This window comes from Dromaius novaehollandiae, chromosome 15 (assembly GCF_036370855.1).
Source record: "Dromaius novaehollandiae isolate bDroNov1 chromosome 15, bDroNov1.hap1, whole genome shotgun sequence".
Classification (NCBI taxonomy): domain Eukaryota; kingdom Metazoa; phylum Chordata; class Aves; order Casuariiformes; family Dromaiidae; genus Dromaius; species Dromaius novaehollandiae.
Window position 1 is genome coordinate 12258560 of NC_088112.1, and position 22734 is coordinate 12281293.

The 22734-nt window shown below is 40.9% G+C and overlaps 2 protein-coding genes across 2 annotated transcripts in view; one reads left to right on the plus strand and one right to left on the minus strand.

Annotated features, from left to right (window-relative positions):
• The window catches only part of GEMIN5 (gem nuclear organelle associated protein 5), a 19823-nt gene extending 14554 nt beyond the window's left edge, over positions 1-5269 (minus strand). Inside the window, exons 1-8 of the mRNA XM_026118617.2 lie at positions 5056-5269; positions 4615-4769; positions 3808-3989; positions 2851-3002; positions 2501-2620; positions 1694-1826; positions 1058-1217; positions 177-389 (exon numbers count right to left, since the gene is read on the minus strand). Of these exons, the coding sequence (XP_025974402.2) occupies positions 177-389; positions 1058-1217; positions 1694-1826; positions 2501-2620; positions 2851-3002; positions 3808-3989; positions 4615-4769; positions 5056-5206 (1266 nt within the window). The 5' untranslated portion in view covers positions 5207-5269. The remainder of the gene's footprint in view (positions 1-176; positions 390-1057; positions 1218-1693; positions 1827-2500; positions 2621-2850; positions 3003-3807; positions 3990-4614; positions 4770-5055) is intronic.
• MRPL22 (mitochondrial ribosomal protein L22) lies at positions 5207-14956 on the plus strand. The gene is made up of 7 exons (XM_026118620.2): positions 5207-5344; positions 5430-5475; positions 8329-8464; positions 10382-10447; positions 10956-11033; positions 11945-12014; positions 13249-14956. Exons 1-7 carry the CDS (start codon positions 5326-5328, stop codon positions 13458-13460), a joined length of 627 nt encoding a protein of 208 aa, XP_025974405.2. The 5' UTR covers positions 5207-5325; the 3' UTR covers positions 13461-14956.
• The last annotated feature ends 7778 nt before the right edge of the window (positions 14957-22734 follow it).

A 22734-nucleotide genomic window follows, 5' to 3' on the forward strand; every position in this document is an offset into this window, starting at 1 on the left:
CTGTAAAAAGGTCTAAAATTTTGTTGCCAGATTTTACAAAATATGATATAGCCAGAGAAACATAAGGAACAGCTCAGCTTTATATACTTATTAGTTGGGAAAAACATTCTTCGGAAGAGAAAAATGAGCAAGAAGGGGAAGAAAACACAAGAAAAGGGAATCAAAAGCACACTTACTGCTGTAACCTTGGACTTTATGCTTTGCCAGAAGGTTTTAACATCATAGGTATTGCTCATGGACAAAGTATTCCACACCCGTATCATGCTGTCCCCAACACCGATGGCAAGACAGCCTGTGTCCACAGGGGAGAAGGCAAGACTATAGACAAATCCCCCAAGCGAGGGCATTGTCCAGCTACAATCAAGAGTTGATAGGTCCCAACACTTCACCTGAAGAAATTTGGCAACAAGGAATGGTTAAATGTATGAGTGACCGGTATGACACAAAAAAAGAAAGCACAAATAAGACAAAGAATCAAAGTGTCAAATTCAAGACTTGATATATTATGTAATCTTCATCCACAACAGTACATGTCACAGACACAGGGCTGTAGTAGTTGGAAGACTGTAACAGAACAGGCAAAATGAGCACATTTCAATGCTACAGCTCCTCTTCTGACTTCGAAATAAGAGACTCTCTACTGCCTTTAAAAAAAAAAGGGGGGGGGGAACAAGAAAAAATAGATGCTATAGTTCATGTAAAGAGGTATAGAATTCAGTACTATATATCATTTTAAAAAGGAAACTTAGGTAAGGAAACTTAGGTCTTACTAAAATGAAACATAGAGACAAAAGAAGTGGTAAGCTCCTATTATTAAATGCTTACCATTCAATCCAGAAGGGCATATCCATTCACTTCACCATAGTAAGAGCTTGAGCTAATGAACTATCAAAAATATACACAACGGATGCTCAGAGCAAATTATAAACAATGCTGTCATAAAATTCTGTAATAAACCCACTTCAGGAGAAAGTCTGTGGCCATAAGAGAGGTCATCTCAATCAACTGAACTGTAAAGGCACTGCTATTTTTATGCTATTTTATAAATGGTTCTTACATCTCTGTCCATTGAAATGGAAAAAAGTAGCTCTTTGTCTTGAACCTTCAGGGAGCACAGATTGAACACAATTCGTGAGTGATTCTGTCCTTCTGAAGATCCTAGAAGTGTCCACTTGCGTTTCCCAGATTGGGTCAAATCCCAGAGTAGCAATTCTCCCCTGCAAATTAAAAGTGTGCACTTCATTGTTCACTTTTTAAAAAAACTATCATCTATATACAGCCTATATTACATATATACATGCTGCAAGTGTAACAGCAATACAGCTATATGCACATCCACGACATGTGCCTATACATATGTACACACACGCACACATACCTACAGGTAATATGCATATTTAACCACATTCTAAGTTGTCTTGCCATTTTCTCCCATTAGATGTTAAATGAACAAAAATACTATTAGTACCATTAGCTGTCAGTATTCCGTTTGATTATCAGAAAAATTATGGCATAAATAATTATTTTACAGAAGTCTGAACTCCCACTTTAACTCTTGGCCTGCCTTCCCTCCAGTTATGCTGTAAGAGGTGGGGAGTTGGTGTATTCAAGGTTTCCTACACAGTTCTTCCTTAATTATCAGTAAATATATCTGAAGTTATTGAGTGTGCCCAGACCGGTGTGCCATACTTACCCAAAACAGCTGGATACAATTTCTTTGGAACGACCGCAAGGCCAGTGAACAGTCAGCCAAATGCGCTCTTTAACAGTGGGATCAATGGCTCCACCTCTTCTCTTCATGGGTGGCAACTTCAAAGTCATTACACCTATGGAACCAAGAGGGAGCATCTAGATCTGGCACATCAAAATTCTTTGATAGAGAAAGAAGTCCTGTGAATCCAAGGCTTTAAGGACACTCCCCTGTGCTTTAGAAATACTCTCTCATAGGGTCACTAGCTCCTACTTTCTAAATCACAGAAGTATATTTAGCCTGCTTCTACTCACTGAGAAATATACAGCTCTGACTATCCCAGACTGATTTCTACCTAATTAGCTCTTTATCCTCTCCTCCTCCTCCTCCTCCCCACTCTCCTTGTGCAAAGGGAATTATCTGACCTCCTGAGGGGATGCATTCAAGTGACTTACTACTTTCATAGATAAATGATTTTGGTAATGTCTAACATGAATTTTATCTGCTTATTTCTTGTCCTGCTCCTGGTGGACACCAAGAACATCCTAACTCTCTGATTCTAGCTTCTTTGGGTCAAGGAAAATCATTGCTACCAATCAGACAGGGAATTGGGTACACTATGGACAGTACTATAGCAAAACAGAACTTTGATCATAGTTCTGATTTCCAGTTTCCTATTAGCACACAGAAAATCAAGCATTGTCAACAATCAGAGCATTAAACTATCAGGTTGGCAAATGAAAGGTGCAGTTAGAGAAGAACTCTTCATCATATTGTTTTTACTTCCCTCATGTTATTAATCTTACTTACTTCTGCCTCTAGTACAGCTCCATATTCGTATGGTCTGATCTTTGCTTCCTGAAGCCAGGTAACAACCTTTCTTCATGGCCATATCTTGGGTCAGCTCCCCATTTGAAACTTCACTTTCTTCTAAAGGAAATATTGAACAGTGTCAAAGTCATGTTATACTTTAAAATTCAAAGGTCTGTAAAAATCAACCGAAACTATACTGCCCTGTATCAGAAAACATTGTAGTTTAACTCATCAGGTGCCTTTGGTTAGCTACTGCCTTTCTATGAATAAGAAATTAAGTTGTCTAGAAGGAGGATTTCTGTATGAACTAAAAATCACTTTACAAACTATTAATCACTTCTACATACCTTGGAGATCATCTTGCCAAGCAGGTAACCTTTCTTCACCAGATACAGGGCACCAGGCCAGACAGTGTATTTCATCGTCATGGCCTCTTAGCCGATGAAGAACTTCTCTTTTCCTGCTGATATCAATTATAACCACCATGCCATCCTTGTAGCTAAAAAAAAAAAAAGATTTCAGTTAATGAAGAGACTCTTGGACCTTTGTGGAATAGTATCTGATTTGATTTCAAAGCTCATCACCAAGGTTGTATCATTATCTCCATATGACAGATAGGGAAGCCAAAGCACAAGCAGCAATGGAACTGGCAGACTAATGATCAGCTGCAACTCCATTACAGCACTGGAATACATGCAACTGCCTTTCCAAGTGCAATCACACAGTACTTTTGGTTTCAGGAATGACATCAAATGTCATTAGTAATATAGCTTTCACAGACTTCACAAGCAACAGTGGCTTTTACATGTAGAAAACTTTTCCTCTTAGAAACACCACCACAAATCACTTTCATTTTCTCCCTTCTCTTGTGTGTGTTCTCCTTCAACAATACTGCATCTTCAAGTTTAAAGGGCTTTCATGTTGTTCCTGGTTTGTTGAATATAGTCTTAGGCATCTAAAGGAATGGAATTGCAATGGCTGAGAAAGGCCTAGCAAAACTAAGAAACTGTGTTCAAATGAAGTTACCTGTAATATGACAAACACCAATGAAATGCAATTAAAAAAAATCAGTTTTAAATAACTTCAGAGAGTCAAATGAAACCCAGACCCTTAAAATTTTTATGGAATTCTATGTCTTGCAGGTCTATCAAATCTGAACATTATTTCTGGATTGCTGTGTACCAGAAAAAAAACAGCCACCAAGACCTCTTAGAAAGCAATCTTACAATTGTGTAACAAGCAAAAATCCATGGCAAGGACCTTTCAAAAGAAGAATGGAAAGCAACAAAATAATTAATATTTACCCAATAGCCACCTGGTTTTCATCATGAGGAGAACAAGTGAGACAAAAAATTGTCCGAGGCTCTGGGAAGAATTGTTGGCTCTCATTTCTGTTATGCCAGTAACAAATGATTATACCTTTTTCATCACCGGATACAACCAAATCTTTCACAAGAGACGACCAGTGCAATGCAGAGATTGTATTCTAAAGAAACAGAATCAAAGACATTTAAAGGAGTCTAGGATGTTGTTTCACCAGATTTATTCTGTAGACTGTTTAAAGAATTAAAACACAGAACAAAATTAAGTGCATAGAAAACAGTCCTTGTTTGGATGGAAGGCAGATTACATTACTCTAACAGCTTACCTTCACTCACTAGCTAGACATTACTTCGAGCTTTGGCAAGTTTGGTTTGCCAATATGCTGCCCTTCCACTTAACTTGTTATGGGCCACAGTATCTCCCAGCAGCCAAGTCACAGTAACTATCCACCTGTACCACATGTGTGCTCTCTGAAGAAGGACAACTTGGTGGAGTGATTTTGAGCCAGCTGTGTTAAGTAGGAATGAGCATGTGCTAAGTGCATACTCGCTTACTGAAGCTCTGATGATACCCAACTGCTTATTAAGATGTTATAAGATCCCTGTGGATCTAAGCTTGGAAGAAAAAACTATCCACAAAAATTCAACAGTTTTGACTCCACCACTTTAGAAATCCACCTTTGGTTGAAGCGATACCCCTGTTTTGTGTGCAAGACCCACAAGGCAGATCAGGGAGTTTTTCCCTCAGCATTTCTATGCCTGCGGGGAGACGGGCACTGTTGTCCCTACCTGGTGCAACGTGTGCTCCACCACCGGCGACAGAGTCTGTGTGTCCCAGACTTTCACCGTCCCGTCGTCGGAGCTACTAGCGCAGAGCCCGCTCTGCCCGGGGTAGTGGCAAAAGGCGAACCCGGAGACCCTCTCCGTGTGACCGACGAGCTCCCCTGCAAGGCAGCGGGAAAGCGGGATGGAAACCTGCCCCGCGGGCGCGGGCGCGGGCGCGGGCGCGGGCACGGCCCCGGCCCCGGCCCCCCCCCCAACCTCCCCCCGGCCTCGGCTGCCCCCCAGCCCCCTTCCAGCCCCGGCGCCCCCACGTGCGCGGGCCGCAGGGCGGCGCAGGGGCGGCCCCGCGGCGCTCCCATAAAGGCGGCGCGGAGGGCGAGGGCCTGGGCCGGCCCCGGGGTGCCGTGAGGGGGCCCCAGCCGCCCCCGCCAGGCCGCGCGCCGGTACCGTAGAAAGCGGGCGCGGCACTGCCGACGTCCAGGAGGCAGATACTGTGCCTCGCCCCGAAGCCGAAGAGGCGGCCGTCCCCGCTGGCGTCACTGCAGCGGCTGCTGTACCAGTTGGGCGAGGCGGGCAGCACCCGCGCCGCCGCCGCCATGACCCCGCCAGCCGCCTCGGGCGCTGCCGAGTGCTGCCGCGCACGCCGTCGTAAAGCCCGCGGGGCGCGCGAGGCCGCGCGTGCGCAGAGAGCGCCTGCCGTAAAGCGCGGCAGGAAAGATGGCGGCGCGGCGGGCGGGTGAGTGTGAGGGGCTGGGAGCGGCGGCTGGGCTGGGCTGGGCTATGCCCGCCGCTCCTCGTCTCACCTCGCTTCTCCCTTGCAGGTTGTGCCTGGGCGTGGGGCCTCCTCAGCTGGGCGCGCCCGGAGAGGTGAGTGCGGCCCGTCCCTCCGGCGCCGCGTCCTGCGGGGCTCTGGCCGTCTCGCCCGGGTGCCCAACGCGGGAGGCGCTGGGGGCGCGGAGGGGGGGCCGCGTCGCTCTGCGTGTCGGTGGCACCTTTCTCCGCGGCTGGGCCTTGCGGCACGACGGAGGCGTCTCTGTGCTCCGGCTCTGCCCGCGTAGCTCCCCTGGTTCCTCCCGCCTTGGGCCCAGATAATCCCCTCGCTGCCCTCCGTGCTGCCCAGCGGCCTCTCCCGTAGCTGCTGGCCTCCCGCGCCATCTGCGCGGGGGGGGAGGCTGAGCTTGGGGAACACGGGGCTCTGCTGGCCGCATCCCACCGTCAGAAGAAAGGCTGGTGATGCGGATTTCCAAAGTGTATAGCTGTGGTCTCTGCTAAAGCCTGTGGAGGTAAATGAGAGAGAGCTGGATCTCTGAAGGAAGAGGAAACATGCTTATATTGCTTGTGCTTTGCCTACTGCCTTGTAGTTGAACTAAGTTACATGCTGTTCATTTGTGTTTTAATCAGTTCATTAATGTCTCCTGCTTCGTATGCATAATTCCTTCTATAAAGCTGCTTTTTTCCTTCTTTCCTTTTCTCCTGGTTTCCTGTATGTAATGTAAATATGTTTGTTGCTTGTCATTATCTCCTTTGGCTTGCAATCTGTTTGTGTCTTCCTCTGTCTCCTAAAGGTGTTATGAGTTGCTCTCCACATGAGGTTGGGTTGCCTTAAATTTTAGCTCTCAAGTCCTTTGTCTGTGAAATGCATTAATGTGTTCTGCTAATACTTGGAAGGTAATACTTAATTCACTGCTACTTCAGTTAATTCAGTTGCTAATCTGCACAATATTTTTTTGTATTGTATTAATAATATTGTCTAGTGATGATGAATTGTTGACTTGCTGTTGAATGAAACTTATAAGTATTAGACAAGTAAAGAAGCAAGTTTTGGTGAATACCTGCTATAATAACCCCTAATATTTTAATTTGCCTGTTATGCTACCTCCTATTGATAAGATGTGAAAAATTTCCATCTGTACAATGCTCTCTTGTAACTAAGATCTTGTATAAGATGTAACTAAGATGATTTGCCATATACTTCTAAATTGCTTTGATGCACAATTTGGCAAACAACATAAAGCTCTTCAAGCTTTAGGCTTTCTACAACTCACAGTATCTGGTCTTGAACTTATCTAGATTCTTTTTGTTTAGAGATTAATGAAAGGATGAGGATAAATTAGTATGTCTTTGAGATTCATGTGGCTGTATGGGCTTATTCATATGATCTCTGATGGGTAACTTTTATTCTTGTTTCACTTAACTTATTCAGACAAATAATACAATATTTTCGAAGTTCATTTATTTATTATATTGTAGTTACATCAGGAAGGCTGCTACCTGAATCTGGCCTCTGGAGAAAAGGCTTTCTTCTGTTTGGTTTGCACGTTGTATTTCTCACTTTCAGTTATTCAAAGAGTCTATGAGAGTACCTAATATAGGGATGGCTTCAGTAAAGTGTTCTAAACACTTAAAAAGCAGTTGTTAATTCCCTGCCCCCAACATCTACCGATTTGGAAAAAAGAATGGCATTTAATAGTTGCTTGCTTTAGTAACTTTGATTACAAGGATCTTGTATGACAAAAGGAGTGTGAAGATATGTCTTTTTGAAGAGAATTCTGAGGTAGCGTCTCACTTACTTGCTCTGAAACTTTTGTCTGTGAGAAAAGGAGACTGACACTGAAATGGTGCTTCTGAAACAGCTCGTGTTGCACTGAAATGTTTGGGGCTAAACGTCTTGCCGCTGTAAGGCGCAGGCAGGGGGATATTCAACTCTGACAACTTTTTCCTATACTAGCAGTATTTCCAGCATGAAGACATTCTGGTCTCAGCAAACGAAGTGAAGTAGAGCTGCTCATTCTATTTCTTTCTCAAGTTGAGAGGAGGAGGAGGAAAAACTAGTAACTAGGAAAATATATGTTGTTTTAATAAAGTCTAGAATTAACATTTAGAAAGCTCATTATGTTTTGATTGCTATAATTGTGTCCCAATTTCTAGAATTGTTTTTCTGCTTCTAAGGCATTTGATGTTGCATTCTAATAGAATATATTAGGTCTTTGACAAGCCAAAATGGAGAAGACACTCCGGTTTGTTACCTCTTCCTTTCAAGCTTCATGTCCTCCTCTTCTTGACTCCTGTTTATTGTAGCTTACAGCTATGACTGACTGCCCAGCATCACTTTACATTTTGCCCCCTGCAGGCTAGATAGCCTAGTCTTTCTGAATTTCTCAGGTAAGGGAACTGAATGAAAACCATAGAAATAACTTTTCACTATCAACTATCTTATTTCATTGCATTTTTATAGTAGTTTTAAAATAACTTTCCTTTCAAATTTCAGACAAGATGAATGTATATACACTTTTAATGCCTTGGTAGTCAGTCTCTGGAAAAGCTAAAAATGATCACTGCAAAAATTTTGTAGGTAAAACTTAAAGTATTGGCCAATCTTAGAAAATTGCAACCAGTGGATTGTTTATGTGGATAATGAACCCCACATAGGAACAAAGAAGTGATTACATCAGGATCAGTGGGTGCTTAATGTGGCATCTTTTGCTATACAAATGTAACTTTAAGTTCCTGGCTTGCTTTAGGAAGCCTAAAGCTTCCTGTGCAATGGCAGAAGTCCTTTCAATATAAAGTATAAAGGCTCAAAGAGTTTCATTTTGAGAGTTGTCAAGTGTGTCAAACATTCTTTGTATCAAGACAGTAAGTTCACAACTATCAAGATAAATTGGACAAGGACAAAGAATTTTTGTATTCAGCACCGAAGGTTGTGGTCTTGTCTTGCAGGTTGTTAGCGTCTGGTAGTGTTTTCCCTCTGTCATGCATCCACACAAGCGCACCTCTGGAGAAACTTGGGAAGTGGGAGAGAAAGAACAGGATTGTTTACCCTCCACAGCTGCCTGGAGAACCTCGTAGACCAGCTGTAAGAATGCACCTATAAATTTTATTACCTGTCTATATGTAGTAATTTCAGAATATAATGCCACTGTCTTGAGATCACTCCACAGGGTGCTAATTTAATAGTTTATTTGTTGTTTAAGATTTTAGTCTGGTGTATTTATGTTGTAAAAGCAAGAAAAATTATCTTCACTTTGGATGTTTCCCACCTCTCAGTTTTGTTGGAACTTCAGGTTGCTCTTCAGCTGATCGCCTGCCAAATACGTGATGCATATCGGAAAGATATCATCCTCTGGTTGTAGAGGTCTGACAAAGAGGTAGAAGTTACCAGGAAGTATCAGTATATGCTTGTCCTATTCTTGCTAATAGTATGTAACTAGAGAAGAATGTGACTGTACACACTGTGCTTCTGTGCACAAGGTAGAATTCCACCTTAAGTAGTGGAACTAGTGGTGCATGTTTGCTATACATGCAGTAGAGCTCGTGTTCTTTTCCTTTCTTGATTTCTGTTCTTGTAGATTATCTGAGGCCTAATAAGGTGTGACCTCTTGATGTGGCCTTTTTCTTAACAGCGATATTTGTAGTCTCTCTCCTGTCTTACTGGTTGCTTGTTTTGTTCTCTTGGATTTGTTTGATATGGACTGAAAGATTCTAAAGTTATCAGAGAGGGATACATGAATCAGACATGGTATACGACTGCAGAAATTCCTTCCTCTCAGGAAACCAGTATATAAATACTGTACAGTGGGGTTCTTTCTTCAGACTGTTGCATAATTTGTATTTACTAAGGCATGAATTGGAGGAAAGAATCTAATATCCTTTTGTTAACTGTATCCTCAATGTAGCCCTCTTCTGTCGGTCAAAGTAACTTTTGGGAAAGTCAGCTTAAGTAACAGTCAACTCTTTTAAAGTAGTCATGACAAATAAGGTTATTTTTTGATAACTGCAAGTTCATGCATGTGTTTTCCTGGTTCTCCTCTTCCTGGCCATTTCATAGCTGGAAAGTACAGTTAAATGCACATGGTAGCAAACCTCTTAGTTTTCATGTAGAACTCTTAAAATAAGTTCTGCATGTTTTGTCAATGAAGGGAATAATCTATGGTTTCTCTACACCACAAACTGGGAGAATTTTTAGGTGAGCTCCTCAGTATCTCCTTACTTTTTCTTGAGAGCTGATATTTTGGACGTCTATCTTTGCAAATTTACTGCTTTGGAAAGTATTATCTTTTATCCACTGCTAGGCATACTGCTCAGCAAAATACAGAATTTGCATCACAGAAGAAAAGGTCCTTCTAGCCACATACTTCTGTGGGTCATGAACATCTATCACTTCTGTCAGTATAATGGCCTAGGTTTTACAAATATATGCTGTATATGCTGACTAGTGCAATGCTTATGAAAATGCAGTTATCAGCCAAGTTACCTACTAAATCTTTTCCCTATTCATAAAGGAAAAATGTCATGTCTTTCAAACTTATTGCTCTTAAATTTCACTAGCTGCTTCTAGTCCTTTTTGGTGCAATAGTAATGTTAGATGGCCCTTTAGAGACACTCTTCATGCCAATCATAAGTGTAACGCCCTTCCCACCTTATCAGTAACCAGTAAGTTGACTTCATATGAGAGTACCTTTTTTGAGTGGGCAAATGAGTTTTAGACTGCTTTGAGGTGAGGAGAAGGAAAGGAAAAGAAGAAAAACTTCGACTGTGCTTTTCGGGGACTCTTATTTCTAACTTAATTATTCTCATAAGATTGTACAAAAAATTCATTATGTACATGTTACTTCAATGCTTTTATCTTAAAATGTCAAAGGCATATCTGACTTGGTATGTTCATGATATATTAGGGAAAGTCATGCTTATTTTATTCCTGGGGGAAAAAACGTATGTTACAGAGCAAAAAAAGCTTATGTTCACAGCAAAATTACTGTGTTTTTTTATCTAGGAAATATATCACTGTCGTCGGGAAATAAAATACAGCAAGGATAAGATGTGGTATTTGGCAAAACTGGTAAGCAAAAGCTACTCTTGTAATATATTGCTAGAGTATAAAATTTGCTTGGTGTATTTGCCTTAACAATAGCCTAGTAGTTCAATTACAGTCTAATCAGCGTCTTCATAACAGGATCCTGGGGAATAGCATGTGCTTATGCAGGCCATTAGTTGTGTGCTGTTTGGTTTAACTACTTTATCCTAGTGTGTTCTCAAACATGTACACAGGATCATATGCAGATTATACACCTTGAAAGAATTTTCATATTGATTTTTGCCTAGCAGTAGATGGCAAGGGGAACTTTGAAGGATAGTAATGGGTTGTTTTTCTCTTCAAGAAGATAAACGTTAATGATTAGTCATTCTCTGTCTCTGTGTATAAGAGATTGCACTGAAGAAATTAGTAATTAGGGAAACCAGATTTTTTTACTTGCTTTTTATAATGGCGAACTCAAATATTGCTTTCTGAATTGGAGAAGGGAAATATTTGTAATCACAAAGTTAACTTTAACCCTTTGTAATTGCAGATAAAAGGAATGTCCATTGACCAGGCTCTAGCTCAGTTGGAATTCAATGATAAAAAGGGAGCAAAGGTGATCAAAGAGGTATGCAGCAGTATTTTCTAAAGCTCCGGTTTTTAAGGAAACTTAAATTGATATCTATTGCTAGCAGTCTGGAGTTTTTCTACTTAGCCCATTAGGAACACTTTTAAACTGTCTTCATTCTTGTAGCAATCACTTACTCTTGTGACTTACCCAGCATGAGTGACCTCTGTATCCATGTTTTACTCATACCCAGCATGAGTGACCTCTGTATCCATGTTTTACTCATAATGGTAATAGAGCACATATGGGTAATCTCTTATCTTTAACAAACAATAACTTGGTGTTACAGTCATGATAAATAATGCAGAATCCTTGTGCTTGATGGTTGCTGCATTGACAATATGTTTTGGCTCTTAAATTCACAAGAGTTGTAGGATATCATAAGGGAAAGCGCTGAGTTCTGTAAAGAGATGAAAGGTTTTCATACATTGCAGTTGTTAGCCTCGAAGGGGTTGGCCAAAGCCATCTGCTTGGCCAAAACATTGATTTCTGGCATAAATATACTGGCAAAGAGGTATCATATGTTAGCTCAAAATATTGAGCGGCATAAGTTGATTTTGTCCACCTTAGAATTTGTTTCTAGACTGTCCAATTTGATGACCGTCCATCGATAGAAGACTGACAAATACTTGTGAGAACCATCTTCCCTTCCCCAACTCTCTCTCTGTCTCAAAAAGTGATAAAATTGTCCTGAAGATCTTCAGTCTGTGTGTGCAGAAAACATACTCATATGAAAAATAAGTCTTTCTAACACTATCCTTGGGAAACAGTTTGGCTTATTTTGATCCTCTTGAAATAATTTTTAACTGACTTAAAATGGAAGCAATTGCACATTTATCCAGAAAGAAGGTAAGAAAGAGCATTGCTTAAATTCCTCATCAGTATTTCTATTTCTTTTCCCTCTGTTACAGGTTCTGTTAGAAGCTCAGGAAATGGCAGTAAGAAATCATAATGTGGAATTCAAGTCGAATTTATATATAGGTAAATAGTTTCTTATTTTAGTGCAGAGAAATGTCATCTTACTCTGCAGAAAAATTTTATCCATGATTAGGTCCTGTTACTTTGAATCAGCACAAATGTTTGCAGAACAGTTTGTATTTAATAACTAATTTTTAGCAAAATAGTAAAGGCATGTTCTTCCTACATGCTGCATAGCTGAATCTAATGTGGCTGTTGAGCCTTCAACCTTCAGTCTGTAGTTGGTGTCTGACTGGTGTTCTGGCATCTTCTAGATGCATGATTTTAAGATAATAAGATGCATTCATATGAATGGATTTTTCTGCCCTCTGTGAAAATTAGAAGTCCCAAAGAGGAAGACTGACATGAGTATAAAAGACTGGACAAGAAGCAGCAAACTGGTATTTTTAATGCTACCAGTGAACATAGATGCTGGAAACTGTCTGTTGCTAATACTACTTCCATGGGTGAAAAGAAGAATTAGGAATTTTAACTTCTCTTAGTAACATTTTATACAAATAAATGAATATTGACAGCAGACCACTTAATATAAAAAAAGGTTTTGTTGCAGATCACAGAATAAGCTTGTAATTACTATACCACTTTCTTGCCTAGAAAAATGTTAGAGAAATGTTTATTTGTAGGTGTTTTCAGGGCCAAAGAAAAAGGTTGTCATTTTGCCAAATGTAGGGTAAATGTTATCAAACCCACTTCATAAGCTTAAAGTAACCTGGATTGTAGAGCAGAACTGATTAGAATTCTTTGGGGCCTTCTAGGCCTCTGCCATAAGGAAGATTTATTCGTTAATGCAGGGCTGGATGTGTAGATAATGAAAATACCTATGATGAATACAATTGAGGGAGAAAGAAAGGAAGGAAAGTTCTGCAAGACTTCTGGGAATTCATGAGACAAGCTACTGAGAAGCAATGGAATTAATACTACCTTTAAAAGCTATGTAATCTAGTAAGCTCCCAATGTAGTTTCCTTTGGATTTCTCTTTCACCATACATTTATTTTCATGTGTGCTCATTCTAAATTCACCTTTTTGGTGCTCCTGATGAATGCTGATTCAACTCATGAGTTCCTCTATAGTGGTAATCTATTAAAAGCAATAGCAGGAAGGTGGGGGAAAGAGTTCTGAAAGGACTTGACTTTTCATATGTAGTCATGAAAAATACACTGAGAAGATAAAATACACTACTGTACATCTACTGTTGAACACTGAGACTGAACAGTCTTTTCACCCTTTTTCCTTCAGCTGAGTCGCTGACAGGCAGAGGCCAGTATGTGAAGCAGATCCGTTACCATGGCAAAGGCATGTTTGGCATCATGAAAATCGTCAGGTGCCATTACTTTGTGAAGTTGGTGGAAGGTCCTCCTCCTCCTCCAGAGCCACTAAAGACTGGTTTTGACCAAGCAAAGGAATATGTGCAGCAGCTGCGAAATAGAACCATTACCCACACTCTATGACAAACTCTTGTGACATTATGGGTATTTCTCCTTTGACAACGTGGTTATATAAAAGAATAATTAAAGTCATGTTTTAGTTTTGTTTTTGGTGCTGCTGGAACTGGATGATGCAAGAATGATCATAAGCCTTTTTTCTTGTTCAGCCATAAGTGTGGGGAAAAAATCTTGGAAAAGCAGCAACAGATGTTGCTTTTTTGAGTTACCACTGTATTAAACAGTATTAAATACTCTGTCCCAGACTACCAAATCTAGAACACACAGTGCAGTTACAAGGCTTATGGAAAACTTTGATTGTTCTCAAATTCATGCAGTTAGGTTTCATTGGGTCATGCAAACATGTTCTTGACAGTCATGTCAAGATAGAGACTGATCAATAAAACTTCTATAATTTGGCATCTTAAACTAGTTACAATGGTACAACAAAATTAGCAACAGAGTCTTAGCTGAGATTAGCAGGCAATCAGTTTATGGTTTGTTTATTTGGGCCATAATTTTTTTCCTTATTTCCTCTGTTGTGCTTCTTAGACATTGTATCTGCAGGTGGGGAAGGAAGAGCTTGTTTTAAGTTCAGGTTTTGACAGTCAGTAGATGGCATTGTTTAGTTTGTTGGAGAGGAAAATGGCAGTGAAAACTTACAGCACTTTGAACCACCCCTTCCCTTCCTGATCTTTGCTATGGCATTAATAGTCTGCTACATGCATGGAGTTCAGGCTGGTTTCTGGAAGCGCAGTATGGATAACGGGTATAATATGGAGAAAAGCTTATCCTGGTGAAGAGTGAACTAATTATTCTGTACTGTTTTGGAACAAATTGGTTTTGTAATGTTGAGGCAAGTAAAATGCTCCATGGATTTGGTGGGTAATGTCTTGTTGCATATACAAACCATGGGCTTATGCTTCTCTAAAAACCAATCCATTTTTATCATGACTTCTCTAAAGAGAAAAAGACTAAGGTCAATAGGGGAAATCCTTTTTCAACCAGTCAAGTTTTCAAGCCAGATTCTGGAGACCCTGAACATCAGCATGGAAAGAGAATGAGTGGTTGGTTGCTTTTTTTAACGCAAATGTCTGGTATTTAGACCTTTCTTTTCACTTCTGCAAGCATTAGAATGGGGGATAGATTGTTTCCTTCACTTGGGTCTTTTACCACACCTATTTATTAATGGTAGCTTCTCTTACACGGGCTTACTTTGGCCAGTACTTCAGTGATGGTAAAGGGACAATTCCTTTAAGGAAACTGATTGTCTGTGCTTGCCTAATGAAGGTGGCATACAGCTGGGATTTTTTGCTACCAAAGGAAGGGTTTCATGATCTTATGCAGTGTTAGGGGATGATCAGGTTATGTAAGAAGTATACGTGTAGCTCAGTACCATCAGTGGATGCTTATTTGCACTGTTTTTTCCAGTGCACTTACGGAAACATTACTTGCATTAATACCAAGATTCAGTAACTTTTCTCTGAAAGGTATGTTCCTAATAAATCTCTACCATCTCTGTAGTCCTTGGTGCTTATTTGAAGAATTGTTTCTCTTTTTGGTGTGCTATGATTAACAGCTGTGCTTTGCTCTGCTAGCTGCCCTTGAACTCTTGTCATATTGAGTCTCTTCCAAGTTGTAGTAAACTTAGATGACTTAATCTTTGGGGGGGGGGGGGGGGGGGATGTCAATGATCTGGGAAAAGACCAAAGAATTGCAGAATAATCTAAGTTTAACAGCACTTGTCATCTAAGCATGTAAAACCTGGCTTCCAGATGCTTTGTTTCCTGGTCCTTGTCTGCCCTGTGTGCAGTAGATGTCCTTTCAGATCCATGCCTCCAGACAAGGCACTATCCTTATTTAGGTATCTTTGCTCTTGTGAATCTGCAAACTGGGAGAGAAATGGGAATGTGACTGGTATCTTTTCTAGCTTCTTTATGATGCAGCAGGCAATCCTGACACTTTTTTAAAACAGTCTTGGGCTTTTTAAAACTCCCAATCAGAAGGCTGGTTGTTTGCATTAGAACTGTGACTTGTCATTCTTGTTTTCTTTCTCTAAATAAAAGGTGGGTGAACCCTTTTAAGAATGCTCACACACCCTTCTGAAGCATGTCTTTGAAATCTTCAACCCTTTGAAGTCCCCCTCTTATTCCTTAGTACCTTTTTTAAAAATGGATCATCTGTAGTGGATCCTTTTGATATTGGCTAAGGAAACTCTACATCTTTGGTTGAAACAATACAGTGGGTGACTTGGTGAATTAAGGGGCCTGAACTACCTTGCTCCTTGCCTTTCACCAGGTAGGAGGATAAGTGTCTGAAGTGGTTTTGGTGATAGGTGCATCAGAGCACTGGTACTGGAATTTGACTGAATAAATAAAATTCAGTAAATCTAGTGATAGAGCTTTATGCTGTCAAGTTCTATATACAGATAAAACTTTGACTGTACTGTACTTTCTTGGTAATTAGTACATATATACCTCAGCTGAATGCTTGATGTGGTTCCAGAGAAAGAATTGTTAACTGCAACAAGGCTTTAGTAGAAGATGATCAGTTATTAGTGTGACTTCCAATAAAGGAGCACTTTTAAATGAGCCATCACCAGAGAGAAGGGGGTGAGGCAACTAGGCTGCTATTTGATGCTAATTTTATTAGTAACATCTGGGGGCACTGTAAACTCACTGCTTGTGTATGTATGTGCTGATGTTACAGGAATTGAAGAAGGTGCAGGTATGCATGAAAGTAGTAAGGCTTCAGGGAAATCTGAAGAGAACAGAACTGCTAGCTGTGCTCAGCAATATGAGATTTAATTGAAGGAAACTTGAAAACCTGCAGTTGGACTTGTTCATAAGCACTTTAAAGTATACAGTGAGAAAGTGAAGTATTTTTGTCAGACAACCTGAAATCTTTTGGGGTACGTTTTCCTTCTTACACTCCTGGGCAATTACTGAGGAGAAGGTTTATCAAAGATAAATTTAGGAAAGATTCATCAACATAGATGTAAAGTGATGACCAGCCTTTTTAAAAACATGGAAGGTAAAATCTGAGAGTGACAAACCAGAGGAATGGACAGCTAGAGACTCTGATCTTGGCCAGTTTTGTACTGGACTTTACTGTTGCAAGCTTGACTGTTAGGATGTCTCTTGGAGGTCTAGGATGAGCACATGCAGGCCCAGTCTGCAGTGTGTGTTTAAACTGTGCATGATCTAGCATGTGCTAGCAGCTTAGCATGAACTTGACTAGACCAAGGTCATGCAGCATGAATCTTCTGAATACCTCTGCACAAATAGAGCTGTGTGCAATGCTGAGGTAGCAGCACTGTTACAAATGCTTGGGAAATCTTTCAGTCACTGGAGCAAAAGACCAGTGAAAATGGCTGTTTGCTTTCTGCCAACTCCCATGAAAACCCACTGAGACGTTGGAAAGTCATTTGCAAACAAACTTTTCGTTTAAAGAGAAATAAGGTCACTCCTAAAATCCTCAACGAACCACGTAAATAGTGTGACATTCTTCGCCATATGATCTATAGGCCTGCTGAAAATACTCCTATTTCTAGCTTTTTAAAGAACAAGCCTTTATTGCTGAATGATATCTGTCCAGCTGTACTTCAGCTGTATAGTTTAAAATAATTACTAATTAAACAAAATAAGAGACTATAATAGCAATAATAATCAACTTGGCACTAGCCATTACACAACTTACTGTCTGCTGGAGCACAACCTAAGGAAAATAACTTAAAAGGAAGGGGAGGGGGAAAAAAAGTTGCAGGAACTGCTGCCAGGGACTGACTTCTTGAGTGCTTAGGCTTAAGTAAGGAACAAGATACCTCTTGGGAGTAGTCAGCAAATACAGAGCTGATTTTGTATTTGCTCTGTAACATCAACACTCTTGTTTCAGGGAAGCTGTATGCTGCTACAGAGGGCAGGCTGCCATTGAAGAAAATAAGCCAAGGGGAGTGCAACTTTACATTGGGCAAATTGTATATCCACCTCAGAGTATTAGATGAGGAAATGAATCTGAAAAATCTATATAATACACTTCATTAGTTGCAAGAATGCTCTGTTCTTGACAGGATGTGGGGCAAAGCATCTGAATAATTGCCATATATGTGGGCACTACTGTGTATTGCAAAGTACTACAATTACCAAGTTTTGTTTGGTAGAGTGGTAGAATGAATTGCAGTAGGTGAACCTAAATTCACTTTGCCCTCAAAAAAAAAGGCTTAAACTATATGTTTATATAATTTTTATTTTAAATCAGCTTGGAGTGGGATCACTGCCAATGTTACAGCAGGTCACCTGTGCCTTTGTTTCTAACAATCTTGGAAACCTCTGAAGATGGAAATTCAACTGCCTCTTCAGTAGCTTGTTCTAGTGCTGCACTAACCTCCCAGTAAAGAGACTTTTTCTAAAGCCAGCCTGAACCTCCAAAGCGGTACTTTGTTGCTCCTGATTCTGTTGCCTGGCACTAGTGAGAAGTGGTTGACTCTCATTTGTAACTCTCCTGTTACCAGGTCACTCTAACTTCCCCTTTGCCAGCATGAGCAAGCCCAGCTTCCTCACCTGTCTTCATAAATCCTGGGCTCTAGGCCTTCTGCTGTACCCTCTTGTTTCTCCATATCTCCTTTTGCAGGGGGGAAGGTGGCAAAACCAGGCTCAGTGCTCCAGGTGCAGCTTCACCAGCACTGTGTAGAGATAAATACCGTTAATCTGCTGGCCACACTCCTAATGGAGCCAAGCATGCAGTTTGCTTTGTGATGAGAGCCTGCTGACTCACATTCAACCTGGTGTCCACATAACTCCCAGGTCTTTCCAGATCACTCATCAGAATTGCAGTAAGTATCTTTGGCACCTGTGTTCCAGCTCTGGTTCCTTTTCTGTATGCACTGAGGGCTCCTTTACCACCAGGAAATTGTTCTGTTGTGTGGATGATAATCTTCTGTTCTTTCCTTCCTAATAGAAAGGCTGCAAAATGGTTTTGTGGCTTCTGTTATTTATCAAACTCCTAGACTAGCTAATAGTGGAATAAAGGCATTTGTATGTGCTGCTGTGGTAAACTCTGTCAGTGTATGCATCTAATAAACACTGAAATGTGTCTACATCTCCCCTATTGATTATCTCTTTCAGAGGAAGACAAACAGGTCCTTACTGTATGCTGGACATGTAAATGAAAGCTTTAATTAAATGAAAAGAGATGACTGAGAGACATGCTGCATGCTGCCATTAAAGGATTGCTGTTCAAACCCAGCTTTTTTTAGATGTCCCCAGTTCCTTGCTGCCTCTTTTCTCCACTTAAAATTCCCAGTAGTGCATTAAGATGAACACAGTAGTTAGTAAATTTTCCCTTGTGTATTTTACAAGCTCAAGGTTATGGGCTAGAACAAGTAGTGTCATGCTATAAATCAGGTGTAATGGAACAGCTTGAGAGAGTGCACAGAAGTCCTATTTCCCATCACACGATGTGCATCCTAAAACTCTGAAGGTGGAGCTGGCACAAACCCAGAAACCCCCACAAATGCCTGCCTAAATCATTAAAAACAAGCCTGATCCTGCTGGATGCTGGAGTAGCACATTTCCCCTGATTTTTTCCAATATGAGTAAGATGTACTGGAAAATTTTGAGGGCTACAAATCAGAAAAGACTGAAAAGCTTTCACCGGAGAGGGTGTGCAGCTGGTCTTGGTAGTGTGCTCTGTGTGTGGTTCCCCCCCGCCCATGGTTTCTGTTTGAGAATGTGCTTTAGTATGACATACATGGCTTTAACTTTAAGGCATTAGCTGTGGTTCTGGTTCTCTCCACTGGCTTAAGTCCTTTTGTGTTTTTCTTTCAGGCCTGAAATCTGTCGCTAGTTCAGTGAGTCTGAATGTTGGTCTGCCCTTAAACAACAAGGACCTGCCTGCACAGTCAAGGGAAGGCAGTCTTGACTTAGTAGATCTATTCAGTTAGGTAAGGCCAGCTGGTGTCCTCCCAGCAGGGCTGGACTCAAGTTTTTACCTGGGTTAGTAAATGGCTTTCTGAATGAGTTTGTAGCCTCTCAGCTCAGAGCACAGGCAGAAGCAACTAGTCACGACAGTGGTGTTTTGAGCTGAAACCTGTAACGTTGTTCTTATGAGAAAAAGACTTGAATGGGAGACAGTGCACCTTGAAGTAGAAAGGTTCAACCACCAGCGATGATTTCCACATAGAGCTATATTATAGTAGTATAAAAGCTGTATTATGATAGTTAGAGCACAGGTACGGTTATATTACGTTTCATCTGCCATGTTCTCATGGAAACCTCCTGAGATCTCCATTGGTAGCAACCTATTTTAAACAGCACTCTTGCTAAGTTTAATCCTGAGCGTGCCCAGGGCCTTATGTAAATGTAGGAATGCAGACATTTGAATGAGAGAAGACAAATGGCACCTTCTTGACTAAGATGTACCTAACAAAATGAGTGTGGAAACAACTAGGAATCATAGTATTCTTAGAGGGGGAAGGTGACTTCTGAAGTTAGCAAAAGGTGGGAACAAAATGATGCGGAATTCAGATTTACCTAGGGCAAACTGGAGTCAAGATCGGGGGCAAAAATCTGGTACAGTTATACCTCTTTTAGCTACAAACGTCCATGCATGTTTCTGTTGGAGCTCAAGACAATACCAACTAAGCTATTGGCTAAGTAGCTACAAATCTCTAGGTTTGTCTCTGGTATGCTACTTTTCAAAGCAGAGATTTCCATCTGTTCTCATCAATTCCTAGATGTTTCAAGGGTACTTTTTATTTTTATTTTGCTTTTGTTATCTGTCTTTTGGGGGGGGGGGGGCTATGCTCATTACTTCATGGGGGTGGATACTTGGAAAGCAATTACTGTTTGTTTTCCTCCATCTGTTCTGATATTGGATATGTCTGTCTTTTTGGAGGCTTTCAGAGTCTGTGCTGGGAATGCATTTCTCTTCCTCGTATTGAGAAATTTTTATTTTTAATGGGTATTTGTTTTATCTATCACATGCTAGATTTATTCATTTGATAGTCTTAATCTCTCAGCAATGCAGGCAATCTTCTCATGTCCTGATCTAGCATGCAGGGATTTTATTCGTTTAACAGTTTGGCTTTTGGATCAGATAGCCATTAGAGGTAAATCCTGCAGTGTGCTGAGTATTCTCAACACCACTGGAACTGAAAGCATCAGATTCACAGGGAGCCTGCAGCATCTTTCAGGACTGTGCTCTAAGAAGCATTCTTTACATATGAAGCCTATGCATAAGTTACTGTGCAGTGCATGTCTTTCCTTGCTAGACCGTGTCCTTCTTTCATATGATTTCTCTCTGATAAGTGAGACTTGATGAAATTTTTGCAATGACTGCCTGTGCTCTGATGCCTTTTGAGTCTCTTCTGAATTTTTTATGTCTATCTGCTTTGATATGAAACAAAGCATCCTTGCTTCTTCAAGGAGTCCTGCATTAAAGTTAGTTAGAAAACGGAGGGAAAACCAAACAAAAATGCTTTCATCAAGAGACATTTCTGCCCCGCTCCCACACAATGCAAAAACTCAGTATCATTGTCCCTGGGCATAAGACATTAACATTTCTTTCCATCTACGTCAGGAAAAAAACAATAGTTCTTTTTCTTGTTCTCTGACACACACGTCTTCCAAATTATTACTAGTTTTTTAGTACTTCAGATATTTTATGAGGCAACATAATATCTTCATTTCTTAAGATTGGGTTTGAGGTGTTATATCTGTTCCTAGTAGAAATCATGTAGGAATTCCAAGTCTCAGAAGGAGGTTGATAAGTTCTCACAGGGTGGTGCATGGGATAGCAGAGAAGTAGAGCTGGTGACCCAGGAGTGCTTTATATACCTACAAGGTGAAATGCAACAGCAACCCCAGCAGTAGACAGTTCCTTGGCACAACTGTGATTTTGGCAGGCCAGCCCATTCATGGCACTGACAGCGTAAACATTTTGTGGCAACTGTGCAAAGCAGGCAGCCAGTTATTTTACTAATGATTACTTCTCAGTGCTCTCCTCCTCCTCCTTCATCTGTCCTAGAGAGGAAAACTTTCTCCCCTGTATTCTGTTGTCTTGGGTAATGGCATAGATGGATTCTGGCTGTAAAGATGCAGCGATAATACTGCAGTTCTCTCTGTGCTGTGTGGGCCTCAGCTATGTAATTACCTTCCTCTTCCAAGTTCCCTTTTTCCAGACTTTATTTGTATACCCTGTCTGTGACCACATAAGTGTAGCAGGGATAGGATTCACTGGAGATGCAAGCTCTCAGGCTATCTGTGTTGTTCAGCCACTTCCTTTTAAACGAAGTAATAGAAGAATTAATGTTTCTAGAGCATTTCCGAAATTCTCTTGCTGAAGTGCTCTCAGTTTTTCGGACTTTGACTAAGAAGGTGGTAGCCTTACGCTGACCCCTTTGCACAACCAGTCCTGGTTGACCCTGGTAGTTTCAACTGGGGAGCACAAAAGGTTTGTGTGTCCATTAAGTTCTCAGAACAGCCAGGCCCATCAGGAAGTTTAAGGCTATAACAGCATAAACAAACACAGGGAAAGAAAATGTTGGATACAGTATGTGGGTATGCCAGGAACAGAGTGATAATTCTTCCTGCTTGAAGGTATGTTCTTGATTGAGCGAGCTGAAGGTTGGTTGTTATGCTCTAAACAGGAGCAGCATGGCAGGAATCCCAACTAGAAAAGCTGCTTTTGTTTGCTGAAGCCTGGGGTAGCTCCCTCTGTTTAGTGCCTCCTGCAGGTTAAATCTGAGTGTTTAAGCTGCACAGCAGCAAAAACTCAGCTTGTTTCTGGATAGCAGATCCCTCCTGGAAACAATTCTTTAGCTTTTTTTTAGCAGTCCTCTAATATTTTCTTTTTAAACAGAGTCTTGGATGATTTCTGAGCAACATGACCATGACATCACTCTGACTGTAATTCTGCAATGACAAATTCAAAGTGTGTTCTGTCCTGCTGGGCTAGACTGCTACCAGTTTATAACCTAGCCAGATTTCAGCTAGCTGGAGTGTGCAGCAGTGAAAAGCTGACTTTAGACACTGTCCTTCTCTGCCAGCTTGAAAAGGAGAGAGGTATGGCTTCCTAACTGAAGACTATCTACCACCTCACCACTGTTGTCAGCTATGGAATCCAATGCAGCACTTTCATCTAGTGACAGTGATGAAGTGGTTATTAAATGCAATAGAAATCATTCAGGCCCCTTTTCATTAAAAGCTTCACTCTTATCTCTGGCTTTCAATGATCCTTGGAACAGAGCTGGGGAGGACTAGGAGAGAGAAATGCTACCCTATCCCTTTATTTACTTATTTTT